The sequence below is a fragment of the Notothenia rossii genome (genome assembly GCF_949606895.1).
Source record: "Notothenia rossii genome assembly, chromosome: 7".
In the NCBI taxonomy this organism is placed as follows: Eukaryota; Metazoa; Chordata; class Actinopteri; order Perciformes; family Nototheniidae; genus Notothenia; species Notothenia rossii.
The window spans coordinates 16,066,987-16,088,494 of NC_136905.1; the positions used below are offsets into that span (position 1 = coordinate 16,066,987).

Genomic DNA, 21,508 nt, shown 5'->3' on the forward strand with positions numbered 1-21,508 from the left:
TGTCACTTCCTGACAGGGATAAAAATAAAAATAAATATTCAGAAGGATAAATGTGGCATTATGTTAGAAAGGCACTGACTCGGGGATCAGTACAACTAAACGTCAAAGGTTCAGGAATTATGAGGAGCAGTTTACTTGCTTCTCTGCAGAGAAGGTGATCGGCTGCAATCTGCCATCCCTCCACGACCTGCACGCCTCCAGAACCCTGAGGGGAAGATAGTGGCCGACCCCTGGGAAGAGTGGCCGACCCCTGCCTCCCTGGATACAAACTGTTCACCCCCCCCCCCCCCTCTGGCAGGAGGCTGCGCTCCATCAGGACCAATACCTCTCGCCACCTGAACAGTTTCTTCCCCTCCGCTACCGGCCTCTTAAACAAGGCCCGGCCCCCCCACTGACACTTACCTCAGCCACAACGTAATCTCTATGCATTACATTAATAATGCACACAATGTTCAAACACTGCTTACTGCACATATTCTTATTTCATATTTCATAGTTTATATTCTATAATTGCAATCTATTTCGGTGTAAATTACTGCTCTATTTTGTTGCTTTTTAACTATATTTTATTACAGTGTCCTTAAAGATTTTTTGTTTTATATTAGATGTTTTTTTTATATGGAGATTCTTTGTTTTATATTTAATGTATGCACCACGACATCAAGTCGAAAAAAACAGGATAACAGACAGACATATATAATAAATAAATAAATAAATAAATAATAATAATAAATGTTCGCTGTGATATGGTAGATCATTGATTAATCCTAAAATGAGAAAAACAATAGCTTACATGTTCATTATTAAGTCGCAACTCTGACCAATCTTTTACTATTGCTTAACCCTTGTATGGTATTCGGGTCTGTGGGACCCGTTGTCATTATTTAGCTAAAGAAAAATTATAATTTTTTTCAAACCCACACTCAATGGCCTTGGCTCATTTTCTGTGAAGAACATATATCAGAACACATTTTCAATGACCACCCACTGTACCCCCCCCCCCCCCCCCACCGTGCGTGTGTGTGTATGTGTGTGTGTGTGTGTGTGTGTGTGTGTGTGTGTGTGTGTGTGTGTGTGTGTGTGCGTGCGTACGTGCGTGCGTGCGTGCGTGCGTGTGTGCGGGTGTGTGTGTGTGTGTGTGTGTGTGTGTGTTTGTGAGACTTTTGTGTTGCTGCCCCTGCCATTCCCGCACAAGGTTGCAACATTGTTGATGCATTCAAGCACCGACACCATAGACTGTATATGCACCGACACCTGTCTGTTCTCACATTCCCGTATTTTCACACTCTATCCAAGCTGCACATTTTGGGCGAGACACAATAAATAAAGCTTTGCCAGTTTGGGTCCTTATCACAACTGATCAAGATGGCCAAAAGATTCTCTGATCAGAGGGTTTTGCAAATGACTCTGGAAGAGAGAGAACAATTTGATGATAATGTAGTGGAAGAGGAAGAGGTTTCAGAATGTGAGGAACACATTTCTGAGAATTCTGAGTCTGACAGTGACTTTCAGAAAGAGGATGAGATTGAGCATCAGCTAGTTACAAAAAAAGGACGAGCCACAGGACCAGCCGGTCAGAGGGCAAAAAAACAAGTAGCACTTTAATTCATTAATGTGATCTAACAAATGTAAAAGGGCAAACATGAACCATATATGCTGTTTATATTGCTTGTGATTGAGATTAAGTAATCATCTGTTGAGTATTTTAACGTAAAATAGTTTGATTGAGTTGAATTGAAGCCCAAAAAGGCAGCGGGTCCACCAGACCCACGAACACTGCTGAGTAACAACAATGTGAACACCACACAAGGGTTAAACAACCAATTCAAAGGGGCATATAATGGTACTAAGGGGAACAAATTAAACTCCAAAGTCACACTGACATAACATTTTTGCCACTTACTTGCGTGCACCGATGCTCCCATTCCGATGAATGCAGGTCACGTCCCGAGTCTGGTAGCCCACCTGGATGTCCCAGAACGGACTCTCTTGCCGGTTAAGGCGGTTCCTGGTTCGTTTCTTCTGGATGAGCTCTCTGGTCTCTGGATCTTTGACTCCAGCTCTCTCCCTGACCCCCTGATCTTTACCTTTCCTGCGCTTAACCTGGCGTTCTGTCCGAATCACAGGGAGGACACAGGGGTTCCAGGGTCCAATCCTGAGACTGTACATGCCCTCTGGACCTGTGCAAGGCCCTGGTTTACAAGACTTAAACTCAGTAAGGTTGGGACAAAGTGAGCCTCCAAAAAGTGGAGGGACCAGGACACTGCGGACCCTGGTCTTGAGGCCTGTTCCACATGTTTTGGAGCAGGGCGTCCATGACGAGTACTCAGAAGCCACACAATCCTGAGGGCAAGGGATTAAACAGGCCTGCTCCAGGCGAGGTTTGGGCTCAAAGTATTCACAGATGGAATCCTCTGCTGGAGACTCCTCTGATTTGAGAATGCAGCCCACCTCCCGGGTCTGAATGCCCTCTTCGGCTCCACTACATGTGAACGGCCGCGAGGCCCATAAGGTCCTTGCTGAAACTGGCACACACACATTCCAGGCACCCAGTTGCCAGTCATAAAGGTCCTTATGCCAGTCACACACACGGAAACAGTTCCTCTGGTTGGACGGGCGCTGGCCCTGGTCACAGTTGGTGTGGAGCGTGGTCCAGCCGTCCACATGGGCGCACCACACCGCTCGGCTCTGGCTGCCGCCGGGGCCACAGTCGCTGCCCATGCATCGGCCCCATGGACCTGTGAAGCACATGAAGAGGCTCAAATTACAATATGAAAGGTGGAAAAATGCTAATCATATAAACAACATCATTTAAAAAACAGCTCAGAAATAGGGGAATTATATTATTTATTTGTTTTACTAATAAAGCTCCCGAATGTAAAGGGATTGAGAGATTGCATCAGGTTTACTTGTTGCTTATGGATTCGTAGGAAAAAAATATTTAAAGACATAATTCTACATGATTGATTTGAAGACCCCAATTTACAAACAACTTCAAAACTCTTGTGTGGCTTTAAAACCGAAAACCACATTATGCAAGCATGAATTAGTCGAACACTTCAAACCTTCCGAATGCTAAAGAGAGACTGAGACACTTTACTCTAGCTTGTCAAATGAGGAAAACGCATATAATGCATGTTCAAGGATGACACAGTACATTCACAGACAACTCCCTAATGCAGACCTTGATGGAAAATATGTTGAAAAGCCGTTGGCAGCGCGCAGCACATCATGTACGAGTGCAGCTAATACATCATATTCAATACAAAAATATGTGTCACCTTGTTTTGCATTACACATGGGTCAATTATTGGTGCATAGTAGAAACAGAAACAGTCTGGGCGCTACAGGGGAGGGGTAATTGTGCAATGCAAATACAATGTGCGACAGTGGAGATTAGTAGTGATCAAAGGAAAGTGTCTGAAAGCATATTTGCAGGGGCTGGGAGTAATCTGTGGCATTTATCAAACTCAATTGGCAACCAGCAGGAATTGCCGCAAACATCAATGCGTCTGTAAACAAGTCCCTGCAATGGCTCCCTGTACCCTCTCTTAGTATTGCCGTAGAAATCCAGCAGAAAGTCCTAGAACAGGACGGGGGCAATGAAGAGGAAGTCTGAGCTTTGCAGGAATACGTCCTAAAACCTGACGAATGACTCAACGTTTTTGCACTTCCTGTTTCCTCGTCTCAAAGCAAATGTTTTATTTCGATGTTTTCCTTTTTTTAAACATGTTTTTGGGCAATTCATATTTGAACTATGACATACAATACAAACTACTCTTACTACTGCAATCCACTCAAGCTTTGTGAAGCTTTTACTGTAGCTCCCTAAAAAAAGCTCTTGATAACAAGCAGCTACATGGATTATGAACAGGATGTGTATTTTGTAAATTGTGTAATCTTTGTATCTTTAATATTTTGTATGCATGTTTCGTGGTTAAAATGAAGCTGTCTTTGGCTCTTTTCTTGCTGTAACAAATGCAAATGTCCCCTCTGTGGGACGAATAAAGGTATTCTAATTCAGACATGAGAGTTTCAATAAAAAAAGCTGTAGCTGTACCTGTACCTGTAGCAACACCTGTAACTCGGTGGTGGTGACGTTAAAGATTGAAGTTATTATAAAAACACTTCGAGTGAGCCATTATTGTGAATACATCTCATGTCCTGCAGCTGTAAACTTCAACAACTCCACCAAATGTGTAAAGATCCACTAAACACAGTCAGTCTCAGCTGGTGCAAGCAAGTTGAGAAACACTAATTAAAGCAGGTTTGTACTATCACTGTGTCTTAAATTGCTATCGATACTAGTGAGGAGAAATCAAAGTAATTGGGCAGCATCACGTTTCGCCTCACATTAACCTCTCAGGTAATTGATATATTAGGATGTGGCCCCGGGGCTAATTGGATCTTTCGTGGGCAACGGGCAATCGGTGTGAGGGCAGCTTATGTTGACCTACATCCATGCAGAGTTCAAAATCACGCCTGGTGGAAAATCAGGAGCGGATTTCCGGCAGTGATTGCCTCTGATGAGGCCGCTTGTTGCCTTTTCTCTCATCTCAGCGGCTGATACAGCTGACAGGATCCGTCTTCAGTCAACATGACTCCGTAATCACAGAAGCCTCAAAGCATATTCGAAATGTTCGGTTTATTCCTCACTTTATCAACACACTCCATCAATGTCCAATTTTCAAGTGATTTATTCTGTATATTTGCTGGGCATCTACTTCCACATCGCATCATGCTAGAAGATCTGAATGTAAGGACGAGGCATAAAATACATTAGCATTCCCCAGACCAATCCTCTGGGTGTTTGTTTGAGTCCATAACATCTATGTGGCATTTATTTTAATCCAATAAATCGTTTTCACAATACAAACTGAATGATATCTTTATAGCTGATAGCGAGGCAGAGGAAGAAAATGCAGTGAAGAATAGCTGATCTCATTTTTTTATTTTTATAGTTGAACATTACATTTTTATATTTGTTTGTGTTTTTATATGTTTCTAGTTATTGTGCTTTTGATTTTTTTAATTATTGTTTTATTATTTGACTCCCATTGTGTTATTTTATATTGTATGTATTACCTGTACAGCACTTTGGTAAACTGAGGTTGTTTTAAATGTGCTATAAATAAAGATTGAGATTGATCTAGAATCTAAAACACAGAATCATTTAGTTTTCTGGTACCAAAAGAAAAACATCTCCACCCCAAAATCTAATCCATCCCAAATGTTATCTCCTCCATGTTGATTCTCTGGCACATCTCTCCAACTCAACCCTCCTCCAGCCCAGAATGTGAAACAGAGATATAAGGATCACAAAACTCTGCCATATTCAAGATGCCTGGTCTAAGTATGCACAGTAAGAGTCTTGTTTACTCTGAGCCTCATTCCCTTTTATCATACATGACATGTTTTGTTTTCTCAGAGCATTGCAGCTGTTACCATGTTTGCCTAACACTAAAACTCGCTCTTTCTTCTCCAACTCAATGCGAAGCCCTGGTAGCCTACAGCTAACTTTTAAATATTGCATGCAGCCTGGCAGCACCATTTGACACTCTGCAAACAAACTGTGTTTCACCTCCATTTATCACTTGTTTACCAGAAAGTATTTACCGATTTAGCATCTAGTCACTCTACTCTACATCAGGTCTCCTAAAAAATGTTTTTGTATAATGAACTCTTGATTTTGAAAGTGTAGGAAATGCTATCGAACCGATTGACATTGTGAAAGTTGAGTTGATTTTGATGATGATGCAGTTTTACTAGTCCTGCATGCATAGAGCTCAGGGCATGTTCAATCTATATGTAAATGTGTTTTATCATTTGGCAACGAAACTATTCTTTCTCTCTCTGTTTATTCTTTTAGCTGACTGTGCATTTAGATTGACCTCTGCAGACTTGACATTCACAATGTAGATTTATGAGAATTAATGCAATACAGGGAGCACATTTTCAGAACTGAGAGGGTTAAGAAAACATATATATTGACAAAGAAATGCAGCATGTATAGAGTAAATGTATAGAGGAACATGTAACGCTCTCTGTCAGAGACCTTGTGTTTGTGCTGTCTTGCTTCATTGCATTGTAAAGACGAGCATCACAGCTAAACACTGAGAATACAGTGACAAGTTGCAAAGGAAATACAGGGGTTAGACGGTTGAAAACACGGTACAGGAATGAAGAGCAAGGCTATATTATTAATTATATATATATTAATTAACTATAAACCCTGTCTTCTCTTAAAGAACAAGATGGCCAAGACACAATGCGCTGGATTGTGCTGCAATATGTTGGCCATCCAGAGATGTGCTCATAGTTGTAATTTAGGTGCAATCAGAAATAAAACTTCTCTTTCTTTAACTTCAGTTTTGCCATAGCCGACACCAACATTTGTATTATTTTGCTTCATTCTGTATGATACGTTTGACTCTGTCGTCGTAATAAGAGAATATCATTTTGAAAACCAAAAAGATTGGTTTTTGGAGTTTTTTTTATATAAAAGTCATCAGAAGCATTGCTGATTTAGGTCGTTACGCTCTTCCTGCTCTCAATTTAATGCATTTGCATAATGACCATAAAGCCTCATTGAGACAATGAATGGGATAAAGAAACTCATTTGCATTCTAATATTCAATACCATGCACTTATAGTCACACTAATGTATTTTGGTTTACAGTATTTATCCTGGGTTGTGTAAAACATAAAAAATTAAAGCAAAACTAATCCCACTTTTTGTTTGACAAAAAAAAAAAAAAAAGCATACCCGAAAAACGCTGCTATTTCTTACTCATTTGTGCAAATAAATAACTAACATTTCTATATTGTATATTTTGTCTAGGTTGGTGTGTATGGCAATTTATGTGTTGACTTTCACATGCAGTAAAACCAGGAAACTGATGGAGAATTAACAAAGAATTAAAACATTTTCTATAAGGAAAAGTAAAGTTCTGCTGGCACTTTTAGCTAACTCAATAATAAAGTGATCTATCCTTTGTTATATTTGGTGCCCCCGTGGAGCCCACAACAGGTCTCCCAGCACTCGAGTCCCCTAAAGGCACACTTTGAACAATTTATGTGGAATGAGATACCCTCTCTGCCGGGGTGGAAGCGTGATCTCTGACTGCGCCTCGAGTGTCTATTTAATGAACAGCTTCCTTGTCCCTGCAGGGTCAGCTTCACTAATGAATGGGTCACTGTGGCGCTCTGTCTCCGTCTGCTTCTGTTTGTTTATTATTTCTGAAATGAACAGCACCCACAGACGGGACCTTTCTGTTGGCTTGATCAGGAATAATCGCAGGATCATATCGCCATAATTATTTAACAAGTACGAAAAGGTCGAATGTAACATAAGCCGGTTTGCCTCAATCAGTCAAATTAAGTTTTCTTAAAGCACTGCAGGGTCAGTGCGCCGTTAAGAAAAATGCGTAAAAATCTTTTTACCCTTGCTGGAAAGTTGAGCTGAACACTGTTAAAACCCCCACAGTATGTTGTCAAAATGTTTCTATATGCTCTGTAGAGTAATAAGCAGCAGAAGTCTGAAGAGTACAAATTAGTTAATGTGCATGTTGTGTAAGCATGGGCTCAAAGGATTCCTTCTCCTACACAGCTCCAGTAATAGAGAATGAGTTCAGTCAACTTGTCTGATTAAATCACAGCTAGGAAAGATGATTTTACAGAGGCTCTTTGACGACTACATTCCTTTATGGATATGGCTGCTCACTAAAAACCTCCTTTTAGTGTTTAGATAGTATTTTCAGGTTTGTAAAAGCCTGAATAAATCAACTAAATGGTCTGGTGAAGCTCATTTTATGACTAAAAGAACACATGGTGTTTTAAATCTAATGCAAATGGGCTTGAAAATGTATCCATCAGTTCCACAGCATCACTGCAAGATGTCAGTTTCATTATGTAACCTTTGTGGGTTTAGAAACCAACCACTTTTTCCAGCCACTCTATTTTGCTCTTTCACTTGTTAAAAAGCTACTTCGATTTAAGCTTCTGATTGTTCAGCAATCTGTATGCTTTACAACGCGATAATTGCATGTTTGCATAGCCTTTGGGAGAACTAAGTATCAACACATTGAACTTGCCATGTTGAGTTGCATTAAGCTCAGGAGAACATTTTGTTTGTTGAAAGCTGCAAAACAAATCTGGTGTGCCGAGGCGAGGGGCGAGAGGGCTTTGTTTTTGTGTTGAAAGACCACAGCAAGCTATAAATACAGTTCACACAAAGACTTTGTTGTCATCCACATCATGCTTTTCCTTATGGGGCATGGTCAAATAATCACTATTTAGTACCAGATGGACATTATCCTTTGGGTCTTAATGAGCCACAGATTGCATCAGAGGTTAGCGTGGAACATAGCAAAGGAAAAAGGAAAAAGACCAGAGGCTAATACTAAACATCTGAGGGAACACTTTGAGGAGCTTAGCATCCACGGATGATTTTTAACCCTGGCCTGCATTCAGTGTGATCGGTGCCCTGGGCCGTGCGGCACTAAGCCACAATGACTCAGGCTCTCCACTCACACTTGATCTCAATTTCATTAGCTGTAATACCGTGATTGTGCTTGCATGGCTTGAAGGAGCTTTGATGACTCTTTATTTGTCCAGCACAAGGCAGACATTTCAACAAGTCATACATACTCCATATTGTAAATTTACAAAAGCAATAATTTGGGAATGCTTCGGTCCCCAAGCATTGCAAACTGTTGACTATAGTTTGTTTGAGTACAACACAGCGCTGTGAGGTTGTGTGTTGCAAAGTGCAGTGAAATCCCAAATTGATAGGTTTATTCCAAATGTGCACGACTGTATGAATGTCCTTTAGCTGTTACAGTTTTTAGTACAGAATTCACACTCAAGTGAAGATGAGCAGCGGTATCATAAAGTTAAGCAGCTGAAATTGAAGCTGAACCAGAACAAAACATGTCAAGCAGGTAGAAAACCCCAAAAGTAAGACACAGAAAATGGAAGACAAGCTTGTTGTAATGTTGTTTACAGATATGCTGTGTTGTTTATTTCTTCCAGTGAGCTCATAAACAGCCCCAGAGGATGTAGGAGTGACAAGATAAATTAGAGAGAACAACACCCACATGCTTGGCAGCGAAGACATAGCTGTTGGTAACATCAAAGAAATACTCCAAATACTTTGAGTCAAAGGGTAAGGACCAGGCACAGAGGCGGGGTGGAAATCTGCAACCTCTATCGCTGCTTTTTTTTAAGTTTGTCATCGCATTAACAGTAACTAAAAGGTGTCAGAATATGAACTTTAAGCTTCCAAGATTCCAACAACTCATAAGTAGTTGTCTATGTAAAGGTCTGTCATGAAAAAGGACTCTCATATACTGTAAAACGCAGAATTTCTTTCCCAATAGCCCAATTATTCATGACAATCCACAGTACATGCAAACAGTCAAAGTGTGAAGGTTAAAAGGGCACCATTACAATGACAATACAATGCATCACTGCACTTACAAGCTCAAGTCCATATCACCAATTTCCTTCCCAAATAAAGACAGCCCTGTCTCCTACAGATTGAAATTCCCATACATCTAAATTGCAGTCTCAATGCAGACTCTATTGGGTAAAGTGTGTGTTCAGCTGCTGAGTTTTCAACCTTGTGTTTGACCAACAGTGTTGTCTCACACGTCCCCTCTGATGAGTTGCCTGTCTCTAGTCTTCTCTAGTTTTTCTATTTTTCCTGAGCTGAGCTATTTTTGTTAATTACTTTGAGGCAAACGAACAAGGTGATGGATCAATCAGTCCATCAATCATAATCACCGGCTGTCGCTGAGCTGAATAAGACTGATGATGACAAATCTTGCAAAACAGTGTAAACTATTTGATTAGTGAATACATGATGGCATTCACTGTGGGTTAAAATAACTTTATATGCAAAGCAGGGCACAGCAGAAAAAGTTTGGCAAACCATCCCTGCACACATCCCTCTCAGGTAAACAGAGCTTTATTCTCTGAAGCCAGAACTACCTGTAAAACACACAGCCATTTACATACATTCACCTCTGCAGAGTCGGATAACCATAATTGAAAAGCCAGGTTTCCAATTCACCAAATAAGGATGCATTTAAAACACGGTGATATGAATAAATACACTTTTGTATAAGATAGAATTGAATTGTTATATTATGGAACATGTTTGGGAAATCAAATTGATGTGTTTAAGTACATTACATGAGACAAAACTCAAATAAAAAAACGTCAATGTTCAACTCACTACCTTAACAACTACTCTTGGTATTTAGACTATTAGAGCTATTAGTCAATCAAGAGAACATTGTATTTGGTTTTTCGACTAATTGAAATCTATCTATTTATCTCTACTCTTAAGTGTCCAATGTTTTAGAAGCAAAAAGATAAATACATTTTCCAACAAAATAATTGGTTGATTCATTAATAATGAAAATAGTCCTAGCTCTATAGGAATAGAAATATAAAAAATTAGAACAAAGAAAGTTAATTTCAATGTCTACAACACCTGGACTGTACAGTTAGTTATGGTTTATCCTCTGACACAAAGTCAGATGTGCTACACCCCCATCTACCACATTGACCTCCACAGTTTCACTCCTCACTAAATAAAGCATACACCATCTCCTACATTGGCATTACATTATGAGGGGTGGAAAAATCCAATATGTTCCTATTTCCAAGAATACTGTGCTACACATATTGATAACACCATTGCCATGTGTTGCCCAGCTCTCAGACCACCCCATCATGTTGTATTTGTTCCCATGAATAGTCATCTGTTCATGATTGTGCGCTGTTTAACTTGTTGTTATGTATAATGATTGTCAGTTGTCATTTGTTTTTAACGTCATTGAGGCAGTTTTCCAGTTTTGATTTTGTGTCACTGTTCTTTTTTGTATCTTATACAGTAATCTTTTGGTGGATATGATTTACTGTGTGGGTGTCGTGAAGATCAGCAACCACTCATGTGGAGACTAATGGGGATCCATGCAAACCACTGATCTTTAGTAAACAAACTCACAGCTTCACATGCTTCGCAGTGATTTTCAATATTCACAGTTTGTTTAAAGTAAATTATGTCTAACCACCATAAACATCAACAGCACTTGGGGTTTTTCAAACGGCCAGTTTCAGTAATGAGGAAGTACATTTTCTTCTAAATACGCCTGGTGGTACAGCAGAGATTATTGATGATATAATGACAGGGAGCAAGAGCTGGCGAGAGCTGTCTTTTTCTATCTGGAGTAAATGTCCGTATACTGAACTAAATACAAATGATCACAATTCATACTTTTGACGTTTAAAACTGCATGTAGCTGATCTTGGTTCGACACATCAGTTGCCTGCTTTTTTTCAAATCATCACAATGTGGGGTGAAACAGAAGCTGACCATTATGGTTCAAATAAAATGAAGTCCCCAAAATAGTCGAAAAGGCTGTAGCTTGGAAAACTACCTTGTGCATTTTAAGTAGAGATGCTGAAGAGAAAACAGAACAAATAACGGTGGAATTGCCTATCACTGTCAAAGTAAAAATAAATATGTGTCTGCACTGCAGTGAGCTGTTTTATCCTTATTTACCAAGAAATGAAAGCTGTTGTTCTGCAGGGAGGTGACACAGACCTTAAACACACATTTACACCCAAGAGCTGTCCAGTGCAGCCAACACTGTCTACTGAGCCGCTGCACATGTCTGGCTGTTGTTGACTTCTTGACTCAAATCTGAGCGGACAGGCCAATGGAAGACTACCCTAAAGGGGTGGGATAGCTTGGCAAAAGGGTAAGGGGGAAGGAGATGAGGGGGACGCGAGTTTCAGTGCCACACAGGGAGTGTCAGAGGCTTTCTGCCCTGTGGATGAAAGCCTCGGGTCTTTGATATGCTGTACTGGCAGGATTTACAGGAGCAGCAGTGACACTACCGTTAAAAGCGAATTAATGTGAGCAAGAACCCAGAGCAAGAATGAGATGTACACACAGCAGGGATGCTTGTTTCCCCAGAGGAGGATATTCTTCTAGACAGGGTGTGGTATTATATCCCCATTTCACAAACATGCAATATGTATAAGAGTGGTTGCAGTTATGCGAGGGCAGACACAACACCAAAGGCCTGATGATATGTTGTAGCTCTGAGCTTAAACTAGGTGACAGCCAGGTAGGCTCCCTAAACAAAACTTACAATCTACATTTTTTTGCATTTATGATATATTGTCCTCCCCCGTACACAATGGGTGTTTCTCAATGTCGAGTACGCTTGCTTGGTAGCACATGTATTCCCGAGCGTCTTGCTTCAGAAGCTAGGCAAGAATACTTCCTGGCATTCGGAAAACAAAGAGTGGAACAGGCTAGCAAGTGTGCAGGTGTGCATCATATGAGAGGCCCCGCTTACATTTTCCGCCACAGATTTGGGGAAATTGGTCCGTGCGCAAAGCATTGTGGGGATTTTAAGACCGCGGAGTCTACACATGTGCAGCCTCGAGATTTCTCCAAACGAAGTATGCTGGGCTCGGTAGAATTCCAAGTATGCTGGAGATTGGAACAGTCCTTCGGCGGCACTCGATGACGTAGTATCCTTGAAATAGTGGCTCTGGAGCAGCTTTACTCGACATTGAGAAACACCCTGTATATCACAGTACATGTACAGGGGGTGGACACTACGCTATATCCTCCACATCTATGCAATCCACAACTGAAGCCATTGATTTAAATATATTGTTCTTTTTGAGGTATTTGTTTGTGATGTTGATATTTTACAACGCTCGATTGCCCACTTTAATGTAGCATTGCCATTCAAAAGTTTAGAAAAGCATACAACAATAGCTTGAGTGGGTGCAGTGAGATGGCTGAGAGAACTACTCTTTATTTTTGAACGGTCTTTCATGCTTTCAGCTTGTAGAAAAGCCCTCTTGACAAATAGATGTTATTTCGTATGAAGGGTTTGTTTTGTACATGCAAAACAAAACTCAGTACCATGGTTCAACAAGATTGGCAACTGAAATAGTAGAACAAGACACAGATACATCTGAGTAACAGTTCAGTAAGAAAAGATTAAATAAGCTGTCAATAGTTGATGAAAGTAGAAACCTAGGATCAAAATGTGCAGATTGAAATAGTAAAATAAGCAAGAGCACAATAAAGACTCAAGTGGAATTACCAGCCAACATGTTGCTTTAGCAAAGCATTTCAACGTTCACAAATAGCAATGGAAAAGTAGCCTGAGGGTTATGATTTCTGGAATTCAACACAGGAATATCAGCCCACACAAACTTTGGACTAATCACCGTTTAAACTGGTTCAATCCAGCCACTGAGTATTACAGAGAGAAAAACAGACAAACTGAAGATTTAGAGCCAATTTGGTAGTTGTTTATGGCTTTATTTGCAGAATATTTGTCTTTAGGATGTTTACTTGAATCCCCAGACAATGGAAGTCGAAGAACTTTCTCAAATCTTTGGAAGTTACATTTAAAAAATCTATGAAAAACTTTCTTTCCACACATACTCCCGTTAACTCTGGATGATCCACAGACCTCATTTTAATGATTTAATTGGAACTACTTCATGAGTTCCTCGGACATGCTTTCTGGAACAAAAATGTTTTTGTTGATTTGTTTTAAATACGATCTAATATTCCATGCAAGCAATATCCGGGGCGTACCTCAACATTTTGTTCAATTAAACCAAAAGCAACTGCATGAATGGATGCCACTACATGTAGATTCCATTTTAAAATCCAATTTTCTTATAATCTGAGTGAGCTGACCCTTAGTATTTAACATACATTTCACAGTGGGATAGCGGTAGGCTGCAGAGTTACTGAATTATACTCTGCAGGTAATGATTTAATGCTCCATATATTGTGTATCTGCATTGGTCTCATCTCTGTTTGCAAATCCCCTTCTGACAGTAATATCCAGGCATGTGCATGTAGTAGTGGTGGATAATCTTTTGTATTTTGTGGATTAAGCTCACGCTATGTGGATTTTCTTGAGGGAGGATGCAAAAAAACTGACAATCTGAGAATGAATTCTCACCTGGGGGAAAGTGCAAGCAGCATGAAAGAAGGCTGTGGGCTTTAATATTGCTGGTTTGAGATGCTATCATTAGAGATTGTGTGTCACAGGTTTGTCTTTTTGCAACGCAATGTTCCTACATGTGTTGTTCTGAGCAAGGTGTTGCTCTAAGGGGGGGAAGCTTGATGATGTAGCTGTCACTTTATTAAGATACATTTTCCAATCACATGGCTAGATTTCCCACCCTCAGGAGTGCCAGTATCTGGATTTGATTACAGCCTCCCACAATGCATCACGTTTTACATCACAATCCAATAGCAAATAAATACTAGAGTGGGGATATTCTGCAGCCTCGCCTCCTAAAACGAGAGGTTTAAAATGAGCTTTGGTGATAAGCGGTAAATCACAAGAATGAAAACCATCACAGTATTAGGTATCGGCTCATTTGGAAATACTCAATGTAGGATCTGATTCAACAAGAGCTGTGAAATTAGTGGTCTTCGTGAACTTAAATGCTAGTAAAACAACTGTGAAATGAAAACAATTATTATTTGCTTCAAGCATTGATGTTCTGTTCCCTCTAAATAACAGATACGTATAAACTGGTGGCAGATGTAAAAAAAATATATGAGAAAATAATGAAATATAGCAATAAGAAAGAGCTCACATGGGATGTGCAGTGGAATATGACACGAATGGTAATTATTACTGTGCACTCCAGACTGATATTGTTGGAGAAAAGCTTACACAAGCTGATTTTAAGCTAGTCTTGAAACATTTATTCTATTGATTGTTTTAGTGTTACACTCAAACTAAATGAGGTCTTGGCTCAATATTCCCAGAGAGTCGGTTAATATCATGCCATGAGTTAGGACTCATTTGTTGTTTCATTTCCCTGCTTTAATAAAGATTGGAATTAGAGAACAATACAATCAAAATCATTTCATAATCTCTTTAAAATCATCTATAGTGCCACAAAGGCAGTTTGAGTAAATGCTGGAATATCAAAGGAGGATTCCCCAAAGTCAGAAATCGGCATATTAAAGAAATATCAATGAAGCCTATAGTTAAATGATTTAAACATGAAGGACAGACAACAAATATATTTTCTTCTGTCTGCAAATGCTTAAAAAAAGTTACAGCTCAAATTCATACATTTGTATGTACACACTAGGCAGCCCAAAGAACAGCAAATGCTGAAGGGTATGTTATTAGTTCAGTTATTAACTCTAGATAAAAAAGTCGCAGTTTTTTTTTTCTAGTTCATCTTAACGGGAACATAAATGTTTGTATCAAACTTCATAGCAATCAACCCAATAATTGTGGAGATGTTTCACCAAAGACATATCAACCTCATGATGTCGCTACATGAAAAGCAAGGGGAGGATCAAAGTAATTAGGACTCATCCTCTGGGGACCATGAATACCTGTATAAAATGTAATATCAATCCACGGCAGTAGATCACAGCAGTGGACCGACTGACCGGTATTGCTGAAAACACATTGTCTTTTGTATGTTAATCCCAGAGTCTAGCTGTTATCTGTAGGGTCAACTTTCTTTCTAACTGAGACATTGAGGAATCAATCAATTTCACTTCATGAATCTTTGGTTTTAACTTCTCCCCAAGGAGATAATAAATATACCCCAAAAGCAAAAGAGAATGTGTTTCAAAACACGGGGGAGGAATACCAATATTTGAACTAACTCCCTGTTGTCCTTTGTTCTTCTTTTGTTTTCTAAAGCGTTATATTCCAGGCAAGTTGTTACATGTATATGTGACTGCTCTTATGTAAATGTCCTTAGCAAGTCTATTGTAAGTCAAAACCATGTGGCTGTAGGAGTGGGAAGGTGGCAAAAACATGTTTAAGAACTTACAGTAAATGTATATACATTTACAGAATTGTCCGCAACTGCGAGGCTTTGGAACTGTGTAATAAATGATAAGACATGAAGCCTTCAGAAATCAATCAACTCAGCAAACTGGATTTGAGAAAGTAACGTTTGTAGGTCGATTGCATATTGAGGTGCAGACCCACTTTTCAGAGCCTATGGGGATGCTTCTTGGATTCCGATTTGACAACAGTATGGGAGGTGGGAGGTGTTGGACAGAGAACATGGATATCAGAGCCAAGCTTCATTCAAAGCTCACACACACACACATGTATGCCCACACTCAAACACCCGCATGCACGCACACACACATACACATGCACACAGCAGGCCAAAGCAAAGCAGACTGTGATCATGCCACCACATTGACCCACCGCCTTCTGTTAGCTCTTTTCATGCTTGCCTTCATTTCATGCCATGCTGAAGTGTATGATGAAAACAGAGAAAGGAAGGTGAAATCAGGGTGAATCCTTTGTATTTCATTATGTAGCCTCAAAATTGAAACATCCAACTTTTAATTATTATTATTGCTGTTGCTTTTGATAGTTTTTCCTTTACTTTGCAAACATCTTCCTGACATTCTGGGTATATCTGAGTGAATCTTATTTGACTTGGCCTGAATTGCTCCCATCAGTAAAATAGGTCATACAGTATGTATCCAAACAGATGCTATATGTCAACCGAATGCATTACTGTATTTTTAAGATCCCACACACCTGTTTTTGAAAACTAGCGAACGAAACCAGAGGACGGATGTATTCACATGCAGAAAGGGTGCGCAGTGACAAGAGTGAACCTTCAACAACCCTCCTCATCTGTTCTCTGTCAAAACACACACTGTAATTTATTTATCGTGGAGACTAAGGTCATATAGCGATATTTGCAGATCCCATTGGTTATTCCCTTATAATGACTTTCTTTGGGCAGGACAGTTCACACAGCGTTAACTGTGCTTCGTCGAGAGGAGTTTCTGCTGCTCGTGCTCAGCAGAGTAATGAGACATTTCGAGCCATCCCAGCTACCAAATTGACAGCGTCACTGACTGGTGGTCCGCTGGGGGGTCTTGTTAGGATGGTGAGATATAATTGCATGACATGTTGGCAGTGGGGGACATAAAGAGAAAGGGCAAAAAGGACACTTTTTAGAATTCTCACGGTTGAGTTTGAATGGTTAGGCCATATTTTTATTTGTCATGCTATAGACATCAATCCTTTGAACACAACACTAGCTTTTCTTACCTCTAAAGAAAAGTCTTGTTTTAATTCTCTTTCTCATCACTCAAAACAAATTGTGAAGCAGCCGTGGGACAAATGATTGATTACTATAAAACCTGTCAGACTCGCTCACTACCCCAGTTGTGTGAAGATCCTCAGAGCCAAGAATAGATCTGAAGACTGACAGCTGCCTCTCCCACAGGACGCCAGCCTCTTGCTTGTGCTAATTTGTGCCAATGCCTACGCATGTGGAGGTGTGAGCATATAATACCACAGAGGTTGGGGCACACTTGTCAGAATCACTCAGTTGGCCTTGATTGAGTCGAAGGAATATGTTTCTGGTGCAACTGCAGTTCATACGCATATGTTTACCTCGCAGAATGTGTCTCTGTATGTATGTCGTGTTTAATTTAGCGCACAGTATAGAAGCCTTTGTTCTGACGCACTATATTTGCATAAAAAACGTTTAAACATGAGACTGCCCCTCTACCTTTCTGAATACAGTAGTACATTCTCCGTGGGGGATCCCGCAAATAAAGAAGACACTGCCAGCTCAATGTCAACTCTGTAACTATGGAAAAAACCTCTGAATAATTCAACGGGGCTGCTGTATGCTTCCTATGTGCCAAGAAATAACAGCGATACTGCAAGCTGGCATCCCTGCGAAGTAACAAAAAAGCACAGGGGTATGGAGCTTTGACGTTGTGTCTACCTTTAACAAAAGTGGTGGCTGTCAAACTGCGGAGGCCTTTTCCAAGAAGGGCTGAATTTGATCCTGTGCATACCTGAACGATTCTGCCAGATGAAGGCGGATACAACAAGCTACTGTGAACATTAGCTTTCAGAAATAAGCTTTTTCTCTCCGTCAATTCAATTCATGGAAGCTCGAGCTGTGCCCTTTCTCGATAAATTGCAGCGGTATGTAGTGGATAACCTTGCTAGCAGTGCTGTTTCTGCTTTTGTACCAATGCAGAGCCGCTCTAGCTGAAACAGGTTACGGGCGGGCAGGTGGCCAGATCGATCCTTCCCACCAGACATCCGACTGACAAGAGGCGTTGCACCTAATGAAATCATGAGGCAGGAATGAACACGGGGAGAAAGATGCCACCTGTACACGCCACAAAAATAGCTTGGGTGTCGAGTGGAAGTGATGAAGCTGTTATCAGAGTCCCAGTATGAAGCCGAGATATGACCCCCCCCCCCCTCAAACCCTCACCACTTGTTAATTGGCTAGATGGGGTAGATTATAGAGCCCCTGGGAGAGGGTTGCTAGGATATTGATGTCTCATGATGGACATTGCTTTTGTCAATTCTTGCCTCCATACTGTATTTTCTCAAAGACATTCATGCTCATTTCTTTTTTTTCTTTTTTTTCTGTCAGGAGCTTTGAATTTAAAGACATTATTAAATATAATGAAATGAATGAAGAAAATAGCAACCAATGAGAAATCAGCATACAGCATACAACCTCTGTTAGCTAAGCATCGTTAGTGAAGTGTAAAAAATCAATAGCTGATAGTTCTGTAAAAATAATACCATGACTTGTAGTGAACTGAGAATTATCATGTTCCTTTAAAAAGGAGATCTTCTAAACAGCTCCCCGAAGACATAATTTACTCGAGCTAACGGATTGACCAGAGGGCAAATCAATAACAGCAAGCAACTGTTTGTGCACTTTAGCAGAAGCATAAATCTCCGTCCAACAACATGAAGTGCCGATGCTGTCGGAACTACCCGACTGCATGAGCGGTGGGGAAGCTGCCACGGCTTCCATACGGCAAATACTGCAATGAGCTTAGACACATACATTTACTGTAGGCCAGGGCAAAATGGATTGGCTGTGAATATGTTCGAATGTTTACTGTTAGCATTAATACAAAGAGACACTGCCAGTGAGTGAAGGGTCAAACCAAAAAAAGTGATCAGAAGCACTTCAATTAGTGATAAAACAAGTAGAGAAGGCCAACATCGCATGCAAATATGCAACATCTTTTAAGGTTACAGTTTGTCCTCATGCATTATTTTGGGCCATTGTTCATTCGTTTAATGTTTTTTTAATCTTTCTCCTGTGAAAGATAAATCCCTTCAGTGGATACAACCATTACCATTTGCAGAATATACCAATGTTTTGTCTCATTTAACCAATATTAGACTTAGACTTAGACATAGACATACTTTATTGTCATTTCAACAAGACACAGAGTGTACTATTAAAATGAAATGTCATTGTACTAGCTTACAGGACAATATAAAAACTTGCTAAAATTGTACATATAAATAAATACTGTATAAATATGCAGTATATCATGTACTATAATACATATTGGGGTTGCTGAAGGACATCTTTGTCACGTGTTGCAGATATTTGTGGGCTTTCAGAACTCACCACACAGCCTGCTCTGTTTTAGAGGAAAAACTTTTCATAAAAGTTGAAGATTTGAGTCACTTTCAAACCCTTTTTCCAGCTCAGACTGTCAACAGCTGAGTGCTGCAGGAAGGTGTCATGAATAAGCTTCCATTTCTTTCTCAAGCGATCAGATCAACAGAGACAGAGGGAGGGCTATTCTTGCTCCTGTAATTTACATGGAAATATTTTATGATTTTTCTTTACTGCTGACATATTGCTTGTGTCAATTAATAAAAAGGTAACAAGATTGTAATACTTTATCAATCAATAGGCACATCCATGTGGGAATGGAACCCCTTAAAAATGTTCATACAAAAATAGATAAATAATAAAAACATACACATACAATATACATCATCACTATAAGTATAGACATTATCGTTTATAATTCACAATGATTTATTATTACTGTAAAGCCACTAGCCCTCTCTTTAGCACATCAATGCCCATGTTCTGCAATGTATCATGACTGTGTTTATCAAAAGGAGTCTGGGGGCTTTAAAGAGAGCGATCTAACAGCGGTGAAAATATTCTCAATATGGTGTACACTGATATTGATTCTCTTAAGGTGGGATGTTTGTTTAGGTGGCTTAAGAAAGTATAGCTGTTACCTGTAACTGGCTTATCTTCTTTGATATTCTACTTGTCTCTGGGGGTACTTACCTCCATTTACTGAATGTTATCCTATGAGCAAGTGCTTTCAAATTCTGATATATCGCTTTAACGATTCACTATATTCAGTGCAATCCAGATCAGAAGACCTGATGTTCAAAGGATGGCACTCCTCCTACACGTACTGTATAGATAACAGGATTGCTCTGTGAATTTCTCTACCTGTACTGTACATGCATATCATAATGTCGCCCTCATCGGATGTTCCTTACTTACACTCTCTTGTCTCATCCTGACAGTGACATAACGAGAAGTGACATCACAAGGAATGTCATTATGTATAAATGAGCCATGCACCCACTGCTTTAGTTTCCTCCATAAATTAGCAGGAGAAAAAAGAACAAAGCTTTCAAGGAACATGATATTTAAATTGTTCTTGCTTACTGCACAACGTGAGCTGCAAAAAAAAGGAAATCACGGCCCAATAGAGCAGGTAGAGAAGGAGGTCCAAGGTGAGGTAACACGCACACACACACACACACACACACACACACACACACACACACACACACACACACACACACACACACACACACACACACACACACACACACACACACACACACACACACACACACACACACACACACACACACACACACACACACACACACACACACACACACACACACACACACACACACACAGAGTGCTATGATCGCACCAGGAGGTGTGAGCTGTAAAAACTGCCACCCTCCTTCTAAAGGTGCAGAGATAAATGAGCACACAAATCTCTGTTTCTGTCCTTTGATTTCACTTCTGTGCTGCTCCAGGTAAACATGAGAGGAGAGAGAGAGAGGGAGAGAGAGAGAGAGAGAGAGAGAGAGAAAATGGAGTCTGAGCATCTCACTCTCCCACACACACAGATACACAAACACGGGCAGAAAGGGGAACGTCAGCTTTGAGGATGCGCACTTCTTCGGGCAATTAAAACATGCATGCAGATACTTTCTCTTGTGCACACACACTCGAGCACACACACATATCCAAAATGCTGCCTTACATGGATTTGGATCTAGAGAAAACAATCAAGGAGAACACTTGAATCAGATCTGTATGTGCAGCTTGACACACCATCATCTCCAATAAGCACATACATCTCTTCCCCTTACTCCCTTTTTGTCATTTGTCCTCAGTTTGCGACAGCAGGGAGATCTAACACTTTACTTCAGAGTCCATGTAAGTGGAGACAACACAATCAGATTAAACACATACAAGATAATGGCTTCTCTGTAACTTTGATTGAACAAGCCGCCTGGGGAGCCAATCATTTCTCCTCAAACTAAAACCGGAAAAGACTGTGCTATGACTCGTCTATTTA

The 21,508-nt window shown here is 40.2% G+C and overlaps 1 protein-coding gene across 1 annotated transcript in view; it reads right to left on the minus strand.

Moving 5' to 3' along the window:
• thsd7ab (thrombospondin, type I, domain containing 7Ab) overlaps positions 1-21,508 on the minus strand; it is a 137,579-nt gene that overhangs the window by 93,135 nt on the left and 22,936 nt on the right. Inside the window, exon 2 of the mRNA XM_079694302.1 lies at positions 1,904-2,738. Coding sequence (XP_079550428.1) covers positions 1,904-2,738 — 835 coding nt within the window. The remainder of the gene's footprint in view (positions 1-1,903; positions 2,739-21,508) is intronic.